Here is a 23238-nt window from a genome sequence, read left to right on the forward strand (position 1 = left end):
TGAGTTAATCGTCAGGACACACTGAAGTCTATTTAGTGCTGATGTTACAATAGTCTATTCTTGATAAAATAGTCTATGTATTTCCAGACAGGTGGAAGATCATTTTGTGACGTAATGAACATGCACTTCCAACGATACCATGGAATTAGAAATAACACCAAGATTTCCAACTTAAGATTTCAGAACCATCAATAATGCACCTGCTTTGTGAAGCTGATGTTAGGAGACTATGAGCATAGCCTCTGCTTAAAAGCATTCTGTTGCATCCATCTCTAAATAGCACACCTGTTTTAGTGATGTTTCTGTTTAAATGTTTATTTCAAGTGCCAAAAAAAAGGAAAATTTTAGATGTTAGTCTTACAGACAATAGAATGGGACATTTTAAGCTTAAAGAATGATTTCTATATTATATAAGGAGACTTTAAATTTACTGAACTGCATTTTCTGAAACATTAAATTAAGTGCTTAATGTATTCACGCACTTAACAGGACTGAGGTAACTAGTTTTTTTTCCCCCTTAAATTCAGAACACTTATTACAGAAGAGTGCACCCCTACCTACCTTAGGTAAAAATGTTTCCTCAAGATTTCAAAAAAATCTGTACTGGGTGCTATATTTGTTTCATCCTGTAAATTGTGGTAAATAACTATTTTAACCTAAAGGCATAATATTAAAAATATGTAAAGTTTGAAATTTTCATAATTTTTCCAATTGTTTCAGGCAGCAGTTCTCTAAAGTAAATTGTTTAAACCAGCAGTATGTATGGGAAAAACAAAATATTAAACATCTTTAAGAGGACAACAATGCTGCAAAGAGAGTAACAAAATGTCAGCCCAGGCATTGGCAAGACTAGATTTTAGCTAGCCCAAGTAAAATTTGGCACACAAACCTCTGAGATAATTCTCCAGAAAAATCTTAGGCCTGCAAAGGTATAGAACATTAGTACAAGTCATGAGTAATACAAGCCAAAGGTGTGTCCATGCTTAGTATGGTAGCGATTTTAAAATCGGGGTTGTTCCCTTAAACAACTTCATTTAAGGCTTCACCAGTAAAAAGTGCTGTACAAATGAAATATCAATGGACTTTCAATAACACTGTCAGTCTTTGTATTTTCCCAAGTTTTTATTAAGGCTCAGATCAAAGAGGTTGTCCACCACATCACAATGGTTACTCAAATTCTTAATCCACAGGACAGTAAACATTCCATCTAAGAAAATACTAGCACACAGTCACGTGGTTGCCATCTTTCTTGTTTTGACAGCGAAGAAAGGCCAAATACTGTTAAGAACCGTGAGATTTGATAAAGTACTGCAACCATTCCAGCTAACACATCTCTTCTAGTTTACAGTCTGCACTTTCTGTTGTGCTATATAAGTGCACTGCTGAATAATACAAACCAGAGCCTACAGAATTCAAGGCGCAGGATCCTCTTCAGCATCTCAATACAAATGAAACTATGCCGTAATGGATGGTAGTGAATTTAAACACCTCCCATATAAGGATTTTTTACATGTCAACTGTATGAATTCATGACACTGTACTGTAGAAGATAATTGTTCAGTTTTATGTAGGTATCTTCTCTGATTGTGTTCAATTTTGGAATGTTTCAAACTTACATTGAGAACTTTCAAAAGTTCATTCAATTTCTTATGAACACAGATCTTAACAGTTCAGTAGATTCAAGTTATTTGTCATCTATAAAGCAGTGACAATGAAGCAATACATTTCAGCAATTGTTCCACCCTCAACCTAGTAGACACAGTCTTCAATGTTTTAACTATCCACAATACAAAAGTAAGAGACATCTGTTTCTTAAACCTGGAGCCCCCCCTGATTGGTCAATCAGTGCCCAAACAGGTCAACATTGTATAAAACACAACCACATGTGCAAGTTTCTTTCTACCACCTAAGATGTATTGTTCAACATTTAAAAGCAGGGAAAATTAAAAATGAAGATGATCACATACTGGTTAGATCACAATCCTGGGCTGGTGTGGGAGGCAAGAAAGACAGGTTGAGGAAAAAGGAAAATTAAAAGATCTACTGCACACCTGAAATAAACGAGCACAGGTTGTGGACATATAAAATGGAAACACCTGGGAAAATGAAGGGACACCAAGCATATTGAAAGCCACAGTTTAATCACAGGTGCGACTTGTATTTAATTAAGGAAATAACAACCCAGAATCCTTAGGGTCATGTATGTATGGAAAAGCCTGCGTACCTTTAATTCTGGCTGGCACAACCCCAAGAGGAAACCTCAAGGACTTTAAAAGAGGGGTGGTTGCGGGGTGCATTCGGCAGGAGCTTGGATTTTATTAATAAATATTCTGGAATATTTTTCACCTCTTCCTGACAAGCTGATTTATTTTTTTGCAGCAGAATTTCAGACACTGGTGTACTCTGTGACATAGCACCTACAAGCTTAACTGACCACAGCTAGTAACCTAGCACCCTATCAAGTGATTAACTTTGTCTTGCTGTTTCCATTTGTTTTTGTGCGCTATCTGTACATCACCTTAACTAGAATTCATTTGGTAAAAACTGCTATTACATGTTTGCTTGAGATGCCAACTAAAAGGCTAGCTGACTGTCTTAAATACTACTAAATATGGGTTTAATGGAAGGAAAAAATTGCTAAAATATGCATTCTGTAATCTAAAGATCTAAAACAATTTAATCTGTATATAAAATGACCAAAAATACTATAAAAGGAAGAATTGTCAATCTAAATCCTAAAGCATTCAATTCTTCAACAATTCCAAGTTTGTAGAAGAGCAACACAAGTATTTATTGTAACCATGAATACAAACCTCTAATCCTTGTTGTTCAAATACTGCATTATGAAAAGCATTTATAAATTGTAATTTTGGGATAAAAGCACAATAAAAGCACGGGTAACAAGATGCAGGTATGTTAGTTTTAGAATACCATCACAAAATACAAACAGAAAATGTAGCAGATTCTAAACATCCAACATCATTCACATCAACAAAAAAAGGAATGTTAAAGTCACAGGAGGTCTTTCCATACATTCCACTAAAGTCCAAAAACCTGGCTGACATTTACTGCTGTACAGTCAGATACCAGTCAATTTCATTCAGGGAAAAAACACACCAAAAAAAGCTTTTTTCACGGCATAATAGCTTTTCTTGTTAGTATTTCGATGTTTAATTAACCTCATCAAACGTAAAGGGCCACACAACTGGCATTTTCTCTCACATTTCAAGGAACCTTAAGTGGTTTGAACATCCAAAGTCAACAACATAGCAAAAAAAAAAACTGAAAATCATTCACACTGCCTGGAAATATCAAACCTACTGCTTACATTATGAAATTCGGTAGTCTTATTAAATACTAGGTACGGTAGTGTGATATAAATTGCAGATTAAAGACCAATGTACAGTAGCTCAAACACTATGTGCAAACTGAAAGATTATCTCATCTCTTTAACAGATGCAGTAAAAATAAGAAATATTAATACAACAAAGAAGGCATTGGTCTTAGCTCATATACTGTACAATCCAGCTGACATGTTCAGACTAATGATCACCACTTATACCCAACATTAAAATCTGCATTTCATCCACGATATTCATCACATGATAGGATTTACCGTCTTTTTTTCCTGTCGATACCACTGTGAGTCATATCCTCAACATGAGAACCAGAGGTGGGGGAAAATCACTTCAAACCTTTCAAAACTAGATAAATCTGAAAGTACATCCCTAATATGCTGTATAGATCTTGCAATCATTGTTAAAAGTACAAGCTGGGAAAAAACAAGATATACACCACCTCCTGCTAATAAATGTATTTACGCCGTGTACTCCTTTCCCACATCTAGTTAGAAATCTGCAGAGAAAAGAAAAAAAAAAGAGAACTACAAAGCCCAATTTCCTCAACAGGATAAAAAAACAGAACAAAAAAAATCACAAAGAAAGAGGGGGTAGTGATAAAACATATCCATTTCTTCATTACACATCAAACCACGTGTATCAAAGTGTTAAAAAAAAACATGGTCTGACATTTCCTACAGTTGAAAACATACTGCTGGATGTCTTAACTTGTGTGCTCTTAGCACAGAGGATTTGCCCTAATCCAATACTGAGAATGGGAGGTTTAGGACTATGGAGTCCTTTAAATGCCTTAAATACACACAAGCACTAGTGTTCAAGTTATCAGAATGCAAAGACCGTTATTCTGAAAAAGTTCCAGCACTTTTCAACAGGCAGATAACATAAGAACAGTTTATTGTGAAATAATTTGGTGCTGACCTTTTTCCACTCTTTTCTGAGTCTTGATCCATTCTAACAGGATTCAGGTCAGTTTACAAAAAAAAAGGAACATTTGAAGTTTCAAAATCTGCTATTTTCCCCCAATTTAAATACAACTGATTTGTGGAAAAGGGCATCATTTAATGATAAAAACCTAAAAAATGCAACCACATTAAACCAAGTCCCTGAGATCATTATACTATTGAATAATGGGATTGTACTGTTCATGATAATTTACAATGCCTCCAGTATCACAATCTCCTGAGTTTTTCTTCACAAACACAATTAGGGACTTGGAAGTTCACTTTGCTAAAGCTTTTTGATTATGTGTTCATAACTCGGTTTCCTTTTCTTAGCAAAGCTAAATTTGACCAAATCTGCCAACTCCGTTTTCTGCAATGTAACATTTTCGGAATTTCACTCTTTTGGCGATGTTTGATGTGAAGTTGAAATCATGACTGAGAAGAGTGCTGGTTGAGAAATGGTTAGCCTTGCACCTTTAATCAATCCACATCTCTCATTCCATCCTAGCCACTTATCCTTGTACAGTAATGTGACAAAAGCCCCCCAAAAATGAAGGTACACCTTGAACTGGCACAACATCATTGTTTTATTAGCATCTTGCATTACTTCCCTGAAAGGCAGCTTATGGGGTAAGGACTGTTTTCCAAACCATAAATTGATAACCAAAACAAAAAGTAATCGCTTAAGAACAAGATAAAGAGGACTGAATTGATCAAGACTAGGTAATACAACGATTCAGTTGTGTGACAGGACTACCAGAGTACACAGAACTGTAACAAGTCAGGATATTTTGATGGAAAAAGTTTAAGGTTTTTCTTTCTGACATTTTACAGTCAAAAACATCTGTATCAAAAGGACTTATTTTTCTGTTTTTCAAGTGTCATAATTCAGCCCAATAGTGTATTTACATCCCTAAAACACAAATTTTCACACACAATGTGAGTCTGAAATTTTAGGTAAATTTTCAGCTCTACTGTTATTCAAATGACAATAGATATATTTTTATAAATTTGGCATTTCCAGCTCTGATCCCGAAGAGCCTCAATCCAGCAACTCCATAGATAACCAATACCATCACCAATTTCTAGCTACTTAAAAAATGTATTTTTATTCATAAGTGATGTTAAGTAAGGAATATCTGGATAGTGTTTTTGGTTACAAACTTTCACTCATGATCAAGATCCACTGAAAGTACAATCTTTTTTTCTTAATTCGTTAATAGCTTTACAGTGTTCCCAAATGTTAGAAATGAATTATTTAGCTTGAGCTATAAGACTTACTGAACTGAGACTACAGGACTGGGATCAGAAATCACCAATTCCAATTTAACCTTGGTTTTCTGATCAAGACAAATAATTCAGCAAACAATTACCTAAACTCTACCTACCCTGCTCACCAGGTTACCTAATTGGTACTGACAGAAGGCACTCAGGAATGAAAAATGGCCCTCAACAAGTTTTGCAAAGTTACTATTAAAAAGTTATTCACCTAGTAAAACAAGTCGATTTGCTGTAGCAGGAAAAAGCACAGTCCAGCTGATGTAAACCAAAAATCAAAAAGGATTTGTGATTGCAACATTATGAAAGTGGGTATTTCAACTTGTAGCTCTGCTACTTCAAACCATAATACTTGATTCCCATAAAATACCATTAATCTAACTGAGCAATTTCCAGGTTGGTTTGTTTTTTTTTTTTCTGTGCCATGAGGATAAATATGCTTAGGTTAACTCTTAAAGAAAAAAACTGAATTCTTAAGAATGTTTCATGTCACAAACTTACATAAAGCTATATAAAATTCAAATAAGATTGTGGTTAACTCATACATAGAATACAATGACTACTGAATCTTCATATTCAAATGCTGTTTTTCAAACAAATGCATACTTGGTACACTCTAAATGAACAAAAGAAAAAACCCACCTACTACATACATGTATTTATAATCAAACAAACTCATCAGCCAAACTGTGAAACACTTTATTACTTTTAGAATAAATCAGTGCTTTTTTTGTAACAGTGCAATACACCAGCTGACAATCTATATTTTGCACTTAGCTCACTTATTTCCTGGCCTTAGAGACTATTTTACCCATTCACCTATACATGCAGCTTTAAAATGACCAATAAGGTCAATTTGCCAAGAAAAAATATTTGCTTGTATTAATGCCCATGAAGCACTTTCATCACAAAAACATTTCTACCAAACAACCGAGGGTAAACAGAAATGTCACCTTCACTCAAATTCCGCACTGTGGCCAACACACCCACAGGAGAAATCTTTCCAGAAAGATGCTTCTCCTTTGCCACAACAACAACAAATAAAGTTCTTGCAGTGCCACATGAAATCTTACTTTCTTCCTCTTTCCATTTAAAACCTATGTTTCTGGAGAAAAACCATCCAGAAATGTTCACAAGCACCTCATAGCATATAAACAAATGAAGAATAGCTACTGAATATGGCATAAAGCAAAAAAAAATGAAAAATTAATCTGCCTGGAGCTTCTAGGTGAAGCAGAAAGCAAGAGATGGTATCCATGCAGAATATACAGAATACAACCAATTCGTTTTATATTCTTTTGTGAAAATATTAAATATCGTCACAAGTTCTTGCACACAAGTTTCCAAATGTGCAATTTTAATGCTTTAGTTTCGTTACATATAAAGTAAATTACTTGTTTACCGTTTCAATAACACTAGTAAGGCATAATGCCTTACCGAAAGCACACAGTAACTGAACAAAAACTTTCTATTTACAAAACACAAATACAGCTGTATATTCAATGATGAGAAATATCTTTGAGCTCTTAACACAAAGCACCAAAAATAAAACTATTCGCAGTTTTCTGAGTCTTTATACTGACAAGTCTTGGTGCATTTAAAGTTAGAGATGTTCCATTAGTCTCCAGCAGGAGGAGATGTTTTATAGCTTGAAACTGCATTAGTGGTAACCTCCAGCAATGGTAAAAAATACAAGCATGCAAAGCCGTAAAATATTTGCTGCTTTATAAAGGGTTCAGGTCTTCTTTACATGTTATTTTACCATAATAAACAAGGATAATTCTAAAACTAACAAGTCACAGCACCACTGGTGACCTCAAGAACACTCAAAAGAAAACATTTCCAGTCTGTTTCTTTAATCTTTCTGAACAGACTTACTGAAGTTTTACATTCTGAAAAATGTTCAGAATGTTTGATCAAATCTATGAATCTGGAAGGATCCCACACATCATTTGCACTAATTATTTTAGGAGACTTATTTGGTTATAAAGGTTTTACAAAGGGTCTTTGCAATTTTCCTTATAGCCCAATACCACTTAACACCATTATGGATGTTTTCCATGAGCTTAAATTTATTTCTCCCGAGTAATAAAAGTAGTAGAAATTCAATATTTTACTGTACATTTTTAAGGCAGGATGTCAGTTGGCTGTTTTTTACTATAAATTGAGCTTGCCGAGATATGGGAATTGGTCAAATTTACACATTTTAAATTCATGTTCATCTGTAGCATTCCAGCTTATTCACATTCATTTCAGCGATGAGATAAATATTTCTGCTACATTCCACTGAATCTAGTTCCACTATTATTCACAGTTAAAAGCATCATATTATCTCCACAATAATTAATGAAACTTAATAATGCAAAAGGGAAGGGTCAGACTCTGCACATCAATTTCTCTCTGTTCTGAAAACAAGTCTTTTGCAATGCTACAAAATAATCACCTGTTATAATTAACATTAGCATATTCCCCCTTTAGTATCCTTTGAGACAGGTACACAGACTTACACAAAAAAAAATCACAGTTAGTGGTATAAGCACTTTCAGTTTATGGCTCTGCAAAATTAATCTCAGCTAGATCATTTTTCCTTCTTTGGTATTGCTGTGGAACTTTGGATTTCTAAAAATCTACTGCCTGCCTCAGACATTTTATCAGATACATCTCCAATCATCTTTAGACAAGTAATAAAGTTTGCCAAACACTTTGCTTGAGCCCCGTAAATCTGTCTCGGGTATAAACCGAGTATCTATCTAGATAGATAAAGTATCTATCTAACCAGACTGCCCTATCAACAGAAAAAAAGACTTGCTTTCAAAAACAAAATGCTCACATGAATCTTAAAATTAACAATTCGGTCTCAGTGTGCAGTTCTTCCACTTTTATTCAAGTTAATAACCACCCATCATAGCATTAATTTCACATTTGGGAACAGAAGAGAACATCCTTCCTTTGCCAATGATAAGAGTATTTATTTTAAAAAGTGCAGCACAATTGGGATCACAATGGCATACACTTCAGATAAAAATACCCATATCTTGCGGATATCTCTTGTGACCCTGTATGTTAGCCCACTGGACCTATGAGAGTGCCATGCTGCCGGATATATACTAGCTTTTAAAAAAGAATTTTCCTCAGTGCCAGGGATTCCAAGGTCTTTTATACTAGGTGGAAGGGTGTTTTTTTTTTTTAACTCAGAGCATCATCATATGTTGTCATTAGTAAACAGAACTGAATACACAGCTGAAAAAAAAACATTCATCTGGAACCACTTACACACAAAAGCAATACTTAATGAAATGATCTTTTTTCAGAACATTGCCTTATAAATGTGGTTTATTATCTCTCAACGTAGGTTACTGCATTTAGTTTTAAATGTCAGTGCCACATTTACAAAACTACTACCATTGACTAGAACATTTTCTGCCACACTATGACTAAAACAAAGTTCTAATCTAACAGCATATCACATCTCCGGGGAAAAATACAAGGACTTAAAATGCAGATTAATGTACACATACAAAAGATATAAGATATGTACTCTTTTAAAAAACTAGACTCTGAAAACCACCTCCCCATTGTAGTCTGTTTAAAATACTACTAGATGGGCAATGAATACAAAATGGTTCATTTCTGCTAAAAAAAACACAAACATAAGGTGAAAAATGCATAATTCTGGTCCAGGCAAAATACCACTTAATTTTGCACCAACAGTAAATTATTGTTGCTGAAGGTTCTTTACTAAGCACTCCATAGCACCTTCAAAATCAAAGCAGAATTATTTGGATTTGTATTTAAACAAGGCTGCATACTGTGGAATGACCATGAAATATTTGAAAGTTTCACGATGCAATGAGCTTCAGACTACTAACTCGGCATTGCAGAGATGTTGTAGCTGCAGAGCACACTGAAGGCTTCCCAAGAAGATCAGACTGCAGAGGTCAGGTTTATAGAGCCTGTCTTAAAAGCTGTACTACATACATAATGTTCCATAAAGCTATATGAAGACTGGATATGTTTAAGACAGACTATTTTGTTCCTTATGTGTAATGGGTTTAACTCTATTGGCAGTTTCCCATTGCTTCAAAGCCGTTCGTCAGGTCTGATGCATGAATTGTGCACAACAACATGATCTTGCTGCTACATTCCAAAGAAGCACTGTCAAACCTCACTAGAAAATTGCAAAGAGAACGCTGAACTGATCCGAAGCCTCTGGAGTTGAGCTGAACACAGCACTGCTCGAAAACTTATAACCTGCATGAAATCACAACAGTTGGAATATAAGCATGAAATACAAACAGTAAAAAAAAATGGAACATCATCTCCAATAATGTTTAACGTCCAGAAGATATTCTGTAAATGATTACACTATTTAAGCGTCAGTTGAATACATGAATAACGTGGTGCTCAATGTGATCAAAATTCATCATCAGTTCTGAAAACAAATTGTTGCCCTTAAGTCATATTCCCTGGGTGATGATTTTAATACACTATTATATACACAGTACCAGTGCCTAAAAATGTTCATCTACACCAACGAAACAAAAAAATACAGTGCTACAGACGGCATCATCACATGCTGCTACAACTGTTTGAGTCATTGTTTATGTCACTGCGATGCCAATTTTTTAAACTGAAGAACATGTTCTAGATGACAGGAGGCTTCAGTGACGGCTGACAGAGAAACAGCAGCAACAGTTGCGTCCTCAAGTTGTTTCTCTTGCAGCTTTGTGGGATGTCAGGACAGCAGCATCTGGTCACAACACAGCCTTGCAATAAACTACGATACCATATCTACGTCCAGAAGTAAGCGCAGTGTGGGTACAATTTCTAAACTTGATTAGCTGTGAAAGATCTAAAACAGTTGTAGCACATGGTAGCGTGGTGAATAATGTCCCAATTGCTTTGTAAGGTCATGCCAGGACTTAACTTGCACATAACAGAACACAGTGTTAAAGGAGCTTGCAGTCCACTGCTTTGATGAACAAAAACCAATACTGAAAAGGTAGAAAGAAAAAAAAGATTAAATGCATTCAGAGTTACAGTGCGAACAGGTTTTACCCATCCCAAGCAGAGTAAAATTCAAACCAAACCCAAGGTTACGCATATTTTTTCTTTTGTTAGTTTCCCTGCATCTCTTCAACCCCTGAGACAGAAAGGTTTGTACTTAGAAAAAGTCTAGGTGGCGAGTCTACAACCCTCCCTTTTGTACATCATTCAGTCGTCATAGATCAAAACATTTCATTATAGCTTCCCGATCAAACTTGAAGCTGAGGAAAGACCTGGAATAAAGGACATTTTCACATTCCCCGTTGCATGTAGTAGGGACTCCCTCCGCATGTGTCAGAGGCTGTTCATCATTGGAGCTGCAAAAATCACATACTGCATCTGGAGAAAAGCAAAATACCATTGTTTAATGCCCAGTGAAATAATTAATTAGTGATCAAGAAAACATGCTTTAAAATAAAAAATTCAACCAACCCCCTAGATGTCACAGAAATGCCCAACATTAACCATATTTCCTGTGCTGTAGTTTACCCCAGAATACCATACACTCACCGGTTTCAAAGTTATCCTGCAGTCTTCTCGGCTGAAGCCTCTTCTCCGCTTTCTAAGGGAATAGTTTGACAAATATGGAAAAAGTTAAGAACACATGACAAGCCTGTTTTTTCAGTTTCTACAATATTTCACAGCATGACGCATTTATCAGACACCCTTATCCAGGGTGGCAGACAAATACGCCACTTTCATTCCATTAGCAATACATTATGGTTTCATTAGTCATACTTATACAATTTTACAGAAGGGAAATAGGACAGTACTTTATGGTTATTATACAAATAGAACTGGCGAAGCACAATGGTATAATAATTTTTAACCCTGATGACTGTGATACACAAAGAAAGCCTGTATCAGGATGGCACATGCACATTTAATTAAATGTAGATTTTTTTCATTTAGTCAACATGGAAACCATAATAACTATTTGCTTTCCGGTTACAATTGCCAACTGTTTGTTATTAAATCTAAAAATCTAGGCTTTACATCTAAGCTCATTGCAATTACCTATGACTCTTTACAGGACGAATGAGGAGGTGCGGAAATGCTCTTCCAATCTGCTTATCCATCAAGCCATATAGTGATACGCTACAAGCTCTGCGGTGACATTCAGGAAGATAAGTGCCTATGCATATTTGTGCACTGTTTTAGTGCCCGAATTTGAAACACACACCTGAGTGTGTTTCATGTTGCTTAATAAGACAGGAGAGTTCATACTGCATATTTACCCGTACAGTAAGGTCCCAATATTTACAATTTAACATTGGCAAATTTGTTTATTTGTGATTCTGGCAGACGGGGCCTTGGACAGAAGCCACATAGAGAGAAGAAAACCAAGGCAAAGGTCGTGAAACGCAACTTTCAAATTCACACATCTAGCTAGAGAGTGAGCCTCTCCCTGCCCCCTGCACAAGAGCCTACCACCCAGCACCTGCACCTCAATGTGGTCTTGTTTTTAATCTGAAATGAACATTCCCAGTTCTGTTTCAGCAGTGCGGGGAATGACAGGCTGGAGACAACTTCACAGATACTCTAACAGTTTCACTGCATTACAGTGGAGTGCACTAGTCAATGGGTAAGGGAGACAAAGAGCAAACTGGACGTAGAGGAGGGATTCATGTTACTTTAATGGATAACTATACGTTTGTGATTAGTCTCCATTGATCTTTAATTGCTCAATGTTATTTAAATTAACTTAAAGCCAATGTGTTAGTTCTTGAATTATCATAAGGGAGGATTACTTTTGTCTTTTAACCATAAATACCATAGACTTTCATACAACTACAGTTCTCTGCACCCAACCCATGCAAATGTCAAGACCCTTCTGCATATTTAACGGCTCTGTGCACTAGTCCACTATAAACTGGAATGTCTATTACTAAAGGTCTATAAACACGCCATAAGGAGGACAGGGCAAACCGAATAAAAAGTTCTTCTTAAGTTGAGCAAATAAAATTCTACTTACTGCAGACTGGTGATGTTTAACCTGTTGATTGCTGACACCATTTGCCCTTTTCTTTAGGTTTGGAGAATCTTGGTGTTTTTTTCCATTACCTCGCAAATTCTGCAAAACATGATAAAACCTTCACTTTAGTTGTCAGGCAATTTAATGTCTACACAATCCTGGTCCTGTACCAAGTAAAAAGTATTCATAATTGCGGGTTTAGCAAGAAACTGTTTTTCACTTTGGCATACACAAAATTTAAAATGAAGTCATGGAGTGACAGTACTTACTTTGACTTTTAAGAATTCAGATAAGTCGTGTTGAGTAGATTGGCTGAATGGCTTTTGTTGCTTTTGTTTCAACCAGCTGTCTCCTGAAGACCCATCCACAATTGTCTGGTTCTGTCTTGATCTAGACCTACCAAAAACAGGCAAACACGTCAACAGTCAGCAGTCAACCTGAAATACTAAACGTTCTATACTCGCTACTTTTACCCAGAATACTTGTATAAGTATTTCTATACATACATATTCTCACAACGTGTTGTGGTATAGTGCTGAAACAATAGATGGAGTAGAAATGTTTTTCATACAATACAACTAAATTTTAAATGAAATACAAAGAAAAACATGCCAGGTGCTTTCCAATCATTTGCAACATTAGTGATCCTGGAAGGCCAACTGGAACTAGTTTATGATACATTTAACACTCAGTAATCAAACCCCCACCACCTCCCAACAGTGAAACAGAACAGCAGCAACAAATCTATTTTGCTCCTATTGTAAAACCTGGGTGACTTCTGCCGCAGCAGCCACAGAGCAAGCTGTGTAAGTGCTGCACAAAATCCATAGAGGAAAGACAAACAAAATCAGCTTCAAATGTAGCTTTCACGAAATGGACCTTACCTTAGACAATCATGCCATTTTAAAAACAAACTTGAGAAAAACTGCAACATATTACATGATATATTCCAAACTGCAATAGATGTTGCCCCCCTTCCTCACACCCAGGACATTAAATACAGTTCCGAACTTACCGAACTTTGTCCATCTGAGGTTTGGCTGGTGTGCTACCATTGGGAGGGAATCCATTGTCACTGTCTGAAGACTCTCCTTGCTTTTTAGCTATCCATTCTCTGAGAGGTCTATAAACATTGATAAGAGGGGAAAGAAACACTTAAACCTTTTACAGATCTGAAGAACTCTTCATTTCACACATATATGTTTTGTTACACAGCTTCTTCTGCCGTTTTATTACCACATGCAAATTAGGGTTACGGAAAAGTGCCGGAAAAGAGAACGGAACCTGCCGCTGGAGGAGCTGCTGTGGGATATGAGTAAAACCTGAATCATTACAGTTCTTTGGTCAATCACATGAAGCCTTGGGCTTCATCCTCAGTCTACCACAAGATGGGAGCAGACCCTAAAGCCAACTGTACTTCATATGGATATATACAATTGAGCCTTGTCATGACAATCCTACTGAACTAGGTCATGTACAATTTATCGGCATACTTTGCCTACTCAACAAAGGATCCATTATCAGGCCCTTTGAAGAGGGACAAGAATTGAACTGTATGACAAGAAACACACAAAGGTGTGCATCACACCAACTATATTCTAATGTTTCCGAGGGATATGCGCCATTTGAGATTAGATAAACTTCCTGCTGCACTGCAGCAGAGAAATGAAATGAAGGATTATAAATGATTTAATCAACAACTCCACCCCACAACCAAAACCATCCGAGTTTGATGTATAGCCATCAAAGTCTATACACTGATGTGCCTTGACATAAAACGCATCTACAGACAATTGTCAATACACTTACTGAATAGCAGAATATTCAGACTTGACATAAGACCAAACTCCTTCATCAACAAGCTCAAAACACATATGTCCCAACAGTAATGATTCAGATTTGTGATGAGTGTCTGAAGAATGTTGAGAGCTTCCCCATACCTTTGGAGTTATTTTTCACAGAAGGACGAAACAGACATTTAAGAAAAATCAGTATCATCTCAAATCTGGAAGGGCAGCCTTTAGCCGTCTCAGGAAATGGAAATGGGAAAAAGGAGAGCAAAACTGAAACCAGACCGATGGCATATTGTTCTGTTATTATTCAGCTTTAATGCATGGAGCTGACACAAAGACTACACAAAGGAGAAACTTAAAAGTACGGAAATTGTGTCACCAACAGTGTTTGTAGAAGACTTTACACATCAAGAGGAAAGGCAGAGGCACCAAACTTAGTTTTTTCCCCCCAAATAGGCATCAAAGGCATTGAAGCTATCAGATTCAAAAGCTCTTTCGGGTGCCTGGAGAGTGTGTGAACCCAATACTGGTCTTATCAGTCACATCGGTGTTCACAGAAAGTACTAGCTTTTGACCATGGACTTAACCCATTAATAAATGAACATACAAGTGAACAAAGGGACCTTATGGTCTTTCCAAGTTTAAAAAATGCACATAAAGCTCTGACAATGGACAAAAAGTAACCATACAAACAATTCCGCATGCACAATGTTCTAACAGTGCAGCCCCATCACTGCTGTGACCGTTCGTGAGAATGTAGCCTTACTGTTCAAAGCTTCTGCATAGAGAATGTCCATTACTTGCAATGTGGCATTCTGCAATTTTCACATGATACTCTGATGGAAGTAATGGTCAAATACAATAATGTTCTGAAAGCCGTTTGCAAAACACCTGCTATTATTCCTCTTGTGAAGCAATGAATCCTAATGTTAAATGTATATACCTCCCACACATCTTTTTGATGCCTCCCATCTTACAAAAAGCCTAGTGGGTAAGAAAACTGCAACATATAAATTGGTAGGTGACATATGAATAAAAGTTGTTTCATTTACTTTTGCGTCTGCCTTATGTATGGTTTATATACAGTTAAAAGGTACATTATTTTGATTCCACAGAAACTCCTTCATAACTGCAGCATACTTTAATAAATTTCTGTAGTATCTTGGATAAGTAAACCATAGTTTTTAACAGATCTGTTTTATTTAGGTTTTTAACTGCTATACAATATTTTATTCTGCTTAAACCCACCTCATAAATGGAATGGCCATAAAAAATTTATTGGGTGCAAGTCCCAGTTTGGATTTAGGAGTCATATCATTCTTGTGCGATGGAAGCTTTTCTATTGAAAACCACTCGATATTCTGCAATGATAAAAAATACAATTTTACAAATGATTGAAAAAAAAAACTCACAATGTAGAAGAACAATCCCAATCACCTACCCGGATTTCTTTCCTTGTTTTAGGGTTAAACTTGGTCTCCTTGGGAACCCCAGGGATTATGTACAAACGGGCTAACTGATCCGTGATTCTCTGCTCAATGAATGTATCTTTGCAGATGCGATCTCGAATGTCGAATCCAGTTTCTTCCAGCACCTTGAAAGAGAAAAGAAAATGTTTTCTAAAAACCACAGCACACGGACTACAGAGCAAATTAAGCAGAATGCTGATTTTATTTGTAAATATACTAGGAATAATGTGAAAAATGCCATGTGACAAAAACATATATAAAATATAGCAGCTGTGTAAACAAACTAACCAAAAATTGGGAAAACCGAGTGTGTTAAACAAAAGCAAGAGCTGATCTAGAAAAATACTTTCTTATAGTTTTATAAATATTCAAAATCATATCCATCAATAATTAAAAGAAGCTCTAGTATGTCACAATCCCTGTCCTCCTACATTAACAGTAAAGAGCTACCGAGAACTAGATCATAAAAGTTTGAACACACCACTCAGACATAATCAAGGCTTGCAACATGAAAGCGATAAATCACCAGTATAACAGCAGGTGGCGCTCTTCTCATTGCACTAGACTTTCACCAACCTTTACCCTACACTGTGTCACAGGAAGAGCAGTCCTTCGAATGAGACATTAAACCATGATCCTGGGTTACTGATTACTCGGTCATATAAATGTTATGCACGTAGTGCATTTCCCCCAAAAGCGCACGGCATTTACCGACGCGCCCCCGCCTTCTATTAAGAAAACTAAATTCTCACTTGCGTTAAAACTGAGAACAGGAGACCAGCCTTTACCCAGAAAATTGCAGGAGTATGGAGCAAGCTACCCAGCCGCGTTCTTGAAGCGGACACCCTGGTTCCTTTCAAGAAACAGCAGGATGAGACCCCCAGATTGGTTGACTCCTAACTCCCAAACAGGCTAGATGACCCATTCTTATGTTCCCGCTTACTTCTACTGGGAAAGTAATTTTACACTTCTTGCATTTTTCTTGGCCGATCCCCATTTTGAACTTCTATTGTTTTTGGACTTTGGGGAATGCTGTAAAATCTTAGGGGGCTAGTTCAAGTTCAAGGGATAGAACCTCTAGGTTTTCTGGGATTGTGTGCTGACCTCTCGTGCAGCACAGTCATGGGGAGCCTCATCCTCGTTCACTTTGCCCTTGGGGAAGCCCCAGCCAGACTTGGCAAGATAACCCTGAACGAGCAGGACCTGAAAAAGAAAACAGGAGAAAACCGCTTACTAGCAGAAAAACAACCACCAGTTAAAAGTTTAATACTTTAGATATCAAATATTTTGAAGATATTGGTGACCTGACAGGATAAACAAGATCTCCAGTGCATGGCATTTGGAAAAGAAAATCCTAAACATCTACTCCATTTAATGTGTTTCTACTGAAGCTGTGAACTGCTTCTCTTGTTACTTGAATAGGTGGGACTATTTGTGGATTGTGCAATCATGATGTAGAAACTATCTGACGTATTCTGCCACACAAAAAAAAACATGACTTTCTGAGGGCTATTGACAAATACACAGTGTAAAACGAAACATGCTTAAGAACATTAGTTGTCTGATAAGACTTTTTCCTCAAGTTGCACAATATTTTGGCTCACAAATATGACATGCCTGTAATTAAAAGATCATACAAAGGTTTGCTGAACGTCTAGCACACGATTTGTTTTGAGCAGCAGTAAGGCACAATTGTCAAGGCACTGCACTGTCAGCTGGAAGATTATGGTTCAAATCCCAGGTGGGGTACCGTTGTTGTACCGAGCAAGACACTTGGATTTCTTTAGGAAAACAAAGCATCAACCAAATTAATCATCTCCTTTTAATAATGAAGATCTAAATAGTCAAAAAAACTATTGGACTAAAACTGGAAAAGACTGAAAAGTTAAACAAAAGTTCATCAAGCAGTAAAAAATTTAAAATGAAGGCAAGATGACCAGGATTGGGCATTTGAAGAGAGACGCTTTCCTGTACTAAAGAGCTGAAAGGGTGTAAAAATGGAGCTCACTTTCAAAGTACTCACATTTTCAAGTGTTTCATCGAGAATAATTGCACCATATGTTGGAACCCCCATTTTATACTCCTTCCACTGTTCTAAAACCTTCTGAACATCTTCTCCTTGTGGCAATAAAAAAGGACAGTGATTAAAAAGTAAACAAAAGGTTAAGGATTGAAAACTGCAAATAAATACAGTAACTTTTCAGCACTGGTGCTATTTTCAGGCCACAAATACTAAAACTCAGGTGTCAGATGAAATGCTGACATTATTACATCCTGTACAGAACTACTTTAACTGTGTGACACCAGCGACATCACTCCAGGCCATTTCACACACAAACCAGTTTTCTTCTACATTTTAATATCAGCTTATAAAATGAACATCATATCCATTAAAACAGCCTTTGTCACAACATCTAGAAAGTCATCACCACCAGCAGCCAAGACTGGACACAAACATACAGTTCTGAATATTGCAATATCTGTGTGGCACCATCACTCTTGTATCCATTTATTATAGAAAAACTGTAGACTAGGAGAAAAACAATGAGCAAAACAGAATTATGGTAAAACCGAGTAATTCAAAAGCAATCCCTAATTTGTATCTCTGTGCTGAGATTTGGAGCAAAACACCCTTAAAGTATTAGCAAGGTAAGTAGCCATTCAGCCAATCTTGCCTGTCTGGCAAACAAGACAGTAACTGATCTAAGGCGTCTGTCTACATTTCCTCATTCTGACCTGTATGAAATCACAAGCAGAGGCCACAAAACTTTCCTTTCCAAAACTGAAAGGGTAAATACATTTTAGCAATATAGTTGCTCTATTTATCAATTTACCTTAAGTCCAAGCACTTAAGCAAATTAAGTCACTTCGGATGAAAATGCCATCCAGGCTAACAACATTCACCCTTCCATTGTCAGAAAACTAACCGCCTAGAGAGGGCTATCATAACCCAGAGCCTATCCCATAAGCCAATTCACAGAGGGGGATTGTTAGGAGGCCATGATTGATAAAGGCCGATGGGGAAAAGGCCGAAAGGTTACACCCCTACTCTTTTCAAGAAACACCCTGGGATTTTTAATGACCACAGAGAGTCGGGACCTCAGTTTTGCGTCTCATCCGAAGGACGGCGCCTGTTTGCAGTATAGTGTCCCCATTGCTATACTGGGGCATTAGGACCCACATGGACCGCAGGGTGAGCACCCCCTGCTGGACCCACTAGCACCTCTTCCAGCAGCAACCTTAGTTTTTCCCAGGAGGTCTCCCATCCAGGTACTGACCAGGCTCACACCTGCTTAGCTTCAGTGGGTTGCCAGTTGTGAGTTGCAGAGTGATATGGCTGCTGGCAAACTTTAGTGTGCAAACTTCAAACTAAAGGCTCCACAGCCGAAACATGTTGAGCTTCTTTTCAGCATAGAATAAACCTTTACTTGTTCCATTACTGGTAGGTTATTTGACTTCAGGGAAAATTGACCCTGTCGTGCCTGAACTGTGCCTGCCCTGTGATGGACTAGCGCTCTCCTGTGATTCTGAATGAAAGAAGCCATCAGAAAAATGGATAGATTACACAAAACATATACTGGGTGTTGTAAACAGTGTACGCTTTTAGTTCTACACTAGCAAGCATCCCAAGGTATACAACAGTGGTCTTCACCATCAGACATCTTAACTAACACTGGTCTGCAGTCGGCAGTCCGATTCAGCTCACGGTAAAGATTATGAAAGGATATCAGCTTTTGCAAACTCTCTTATCCCGCACTGAGGCAATCCTGGTGTGTTCTGCATGTAGAAGTCCAAGTAAAACCAGTGGGCAAGCTCGATCTGGAAACAAACTCGGATTGCATTGTCTCGTTCTTCACTGGGAATGTGCAGGATGAATCGGCTGGAAAGACAAGAGAGTGAAACATGGAACTCAGGTGTCCCTGCATGAACAGAAAGGTCACAAGAAGAAATGAACAGGTATGTTAATAACTTACTAATGTAATGTTGTTGTTGTTGTTTTTTTACTGTTATTGGTTTCCTCACACAAGCACTGTGCCTTAATAAATGATGATGTTTTCCTGAGAACATGACCGTAACCCGTGTTAATAAGTCACAGAAACAAAGAAAAAGTCCAAACTAACAGGAGGCTGCAAAACTCGGGGTACAGCAGCAGCTGCTTGGCTACACACCACGGATGACATATTAATGGTGCACACGCATCTTTTAAACAGAGATCTCCTGTGTTAAAGCCCTGCCTCTTCCTATTAACATCAGATGAAATACATCAAGGAAGTAAGTCAATACGTGGTAATAAGCAACACCAAGATTTTATATAATAGGTTACTTTGTGAAAATGATTTATTAAGTACAAAACAGTGCAGTCACCCAACTATAATAAGAATACATAATACATAATAGCCTTGTCCCCAAAATCAATTTCTCTGGGCCACTTCTTTAATAGCAAAAGCAACAAATAATTCCTTGCTGCTATACAGTACTTTCACAAAGATTCCCAAGAGAGGCTGCACATAGGAGGGGGTTTCAATGATGTGCAGTACCTATCGTGCACCAGCAGCCCCACCACAGAGCAGACTCTGTGAGAAACTGCTTTTCCAAGTGGAGCTTTGGGAAGTCTGGAATCCAGACAGGTCCAGATCACCAGGGATAACAGCTGTACTCTTTCAAATAGTGCCATGGTATCTTTAACAGCTACCGAGCCAGAATCTTGATTCTACTCCTCATATGAAGGACAGCACCTCCAGTGACATTCTGGGGCAAAGGCTTGAAAATTGGGGTGCAGAGCAAGGAGTGCCACACACTGGTCAGCCTTCACCCCTTACAGCAGCAACCTGGCTTTCCCTAAAGGTCTCCCCATCACAGTTATGACCAGGCCTGTTGAGCCGCAGGGATCAGAGGAAGTCGGATCACAAGATAGTGATACTGCTGCTCATTGCTCATTTATTTGTATAAAAGGCATCTAATTAAGCTTTAAAAGGGGGCACAACCAACAAAGCAAAAACTCAATTACACGAATTAATGTCTATGACCAGGCCACAAATAACAGTCTCCTTATATTATTAGTGATTATTATTATTATTCACTCCTTATATTATAAGTGACCATCACTGACACTTCAATCTCTATGCGATTCAAGCCAGGCAAGTTGACAAACCGCCAAGTTAGAAAAACGCACTGAACAGTTAGCTCCCAACAGCCCAAGAGCAAACAATCGAGAAGGTATAGATTTCACACACAAAAATCAATTGATTTGATCAATTTCTCCGTCCACAGCGGGTATTCAAACGAGAGCACAGTTTTAATAGTTATTGTCTAGCATGTTTCGCAGAAATTGACTAATTGCTGTAGCAATCGGCTCGCTACCGAAATACACATCTTCTAAAGTAATGGAACGGATCTCATCCTTTTCTGCCGAAAAATAACAACTATTGCTGTACTATTAAGAAAAAAGTACAATGCCACAGCAGTACAATGAAACGAAAACAATTATCTGAAACTTCGACTGACGTTTGTTTTGCTCAGCCCGATAATACAAGCGTTTTCTTAAAATAAAATACTGCTAGTTTCATTTCTGTGCTTAAAAATACACTTGGAGCTAGACCGAACCCACCCCCTCTAAACAATGATTAAGACATAAAACAAACACTCACAGCAGTAAAACACTTTGCTACCGCACACCTCCCGGTATGAAAAAGGACAACCAGAAGCGCCCGAATAACTGGCTACATCTTTTTCATAATAACACTTACCTGCAGAGGTCGTCCAATACGCCGCTGGGAATCTCCCCTCGTTTCGTCTCCATGATGAGGATAAGAACATCCCGAACTAACAAAACTGTTCATAAGAAGAAACAAACACCACGATGGAACTGCGATTTTTTTAACGTCGCACGAATAACAAAGTGCGAAACGGAAGAAAACATCGGCGCGACCCACGCAGGAGCAGCTCGCAAACCAACCACTGAAGGACCAAAGGCGAAGACAGACGCGGCCGCCGCTCAATCATACAGAGCGGAACAGGACCAGAGGCGATGGCGTCACAAAGGTAGGTGGGACAAACACCACCCCGGGGGCTGGCCTTTCGTCCGGACACAAAATTGGCATCCCAGTAAGCCAATCACAATGGTGAAAGGACGTCTAATCTTCCATCACAATATATGTCGTCCAATCCGGGCTCCCCGTTTGTCGAGTTTGATTGAGAAAACAAGGAAGACTTTAACAGGCCGAAAATACGTCCATAACCGCATTTCGGAAATTGAAGAGTGGCTGGGCGGCGTCGGTGCTTTCCGGCCCTATTCGAGTATTTCCGGAACAAAACAAAGGTCTCGCATTTCCGCTTATCTAAACAAAGTGTAAAATTGAGTACGATTCGTGCTTGATGATTACTCACCGATGTGCAATTTTCTCGCCTCTGAATGACATATGTGTCAGTGTTGGCTCGTTATGATTTATTTATTGATAAATGACTTTACAAATTCATTTATAAAATGGCAAGTGTATAAGTTCTTCATTTTTATCATTTGCTTAATTTAAATTCGAAAACAAGGCAAAAAAGCTTGCCTCCGAGTGACAACCTGTGTTTTGGATGTGCGTTGTATTATATTTTCTTATTATCCCTTGATTTTCTTAGTGTCTCCTCCCCGTCTGGCAGCTGCTTTTAATATTCAAAATGTACAAGGAAGATAAACGTTCAGGTGGGTAGCTGCGTCAGCATGTGTAGGCTGCAAAGGAACAAGTCATAGGTTTATTTCACGCTGAAAAAAAAAGAAGAAAACAACGTTTCAGACGTGGAGCCTCACACCTGAAGAAGGCTCCACGGCCGAAACGTTGTGTTTTCGTTCTTCTTTTTTTCAGCATGGAATAAACCTAGTGTTCCAAGGAAGATAAACTCTCCGATTAACATTTGGAAAAGAAAAGAGAAGCTCAGAAACATCTAATAATCGTGGAAAACAGAAGTGTAATTGCAGCATTCCAGACATTTTTTTCTTTCTAACGTTCATTAATGTGTGGAATTAACCTATACTCCTTTCTTTGAAGCCAGTATACTGAAACGGCACTCTCAACGTTATCAGAGTTGAGCCTCAATTCAAAACTGACTTTTGGAACTCGCATTATGATCCACCGATTTGGAATGTATACTAAAATAAACAACATTTTTTTTTACTTTAAACTGTGTGAAAATAAATTATGTTACAAATTATATCTATCTATATTGTGGTAATTAATGTGCTGTCTTACCTGTGACTCGAAGAAGCAGCAAGTTGGTGATTTGCATATAGTACATATAATGTAGGTATATTAATTTCTTTGCTGTTAAAGTTGAAAATCCTTTTAAATTGTAATTGGGCAAATATTTTAATTGCTGCACATTGATGGAGAT

At 37.6% G+C, this 23238-nt stretch overlaps 1 protein-coding gene across 1 annotated transcript; it reads right to left on the reverse strand.

Moving 5' to 3' along the window:
- Positions 1-1103: 1103 nt before the first annotated feature.
- On the reverse strand, positions 1104-21884 carry dcp2 (decapping mRNA 2). Its single transcript, XM_015366889.2, has 12 exons — positions 21609-21884; positions 19590-19741; positions 17885-18012; positions 16966-17064; positions 15834-15986; positions 15641-15753; positions 13615-13722; positions 12869-12995; positions 12600-12698; positions 11135-11186; positions 10858-10963; positions 1104-10572 (listed from the first exon to the last, which is right to left on the reverse strand). The coding sequence occupies exons 1-12, from the start codon at positions 21659-21661 to the stop codon at positions 10431-10433; spliced, it is 1332 nt and encodes a 443-aa protein (XP_015222375.1). The 5' UTR covers positions 21662-21884; the 3' UTR covers positions 1104-10430.
- Positions 21885-23238: the final 1354 nt, after the last annotated feature.

The sequence above is a fragment of the Lepisosteus oculatus genome, chromosome 3 (assembly GCF_040954835.1).
Source record: "Lepisosteus oculatus isolate fLepOcu1 chromosome 3, fLepOcu1.hap2, whole genome shotgun sequence".
NCBI classification, from domain to species: Eukaryota; Metazoa; Chordata; class Actinopteri; order Semionotiformes; family Lepisosteidae; genus Lepisosteus; species Lepisosteus oculatus.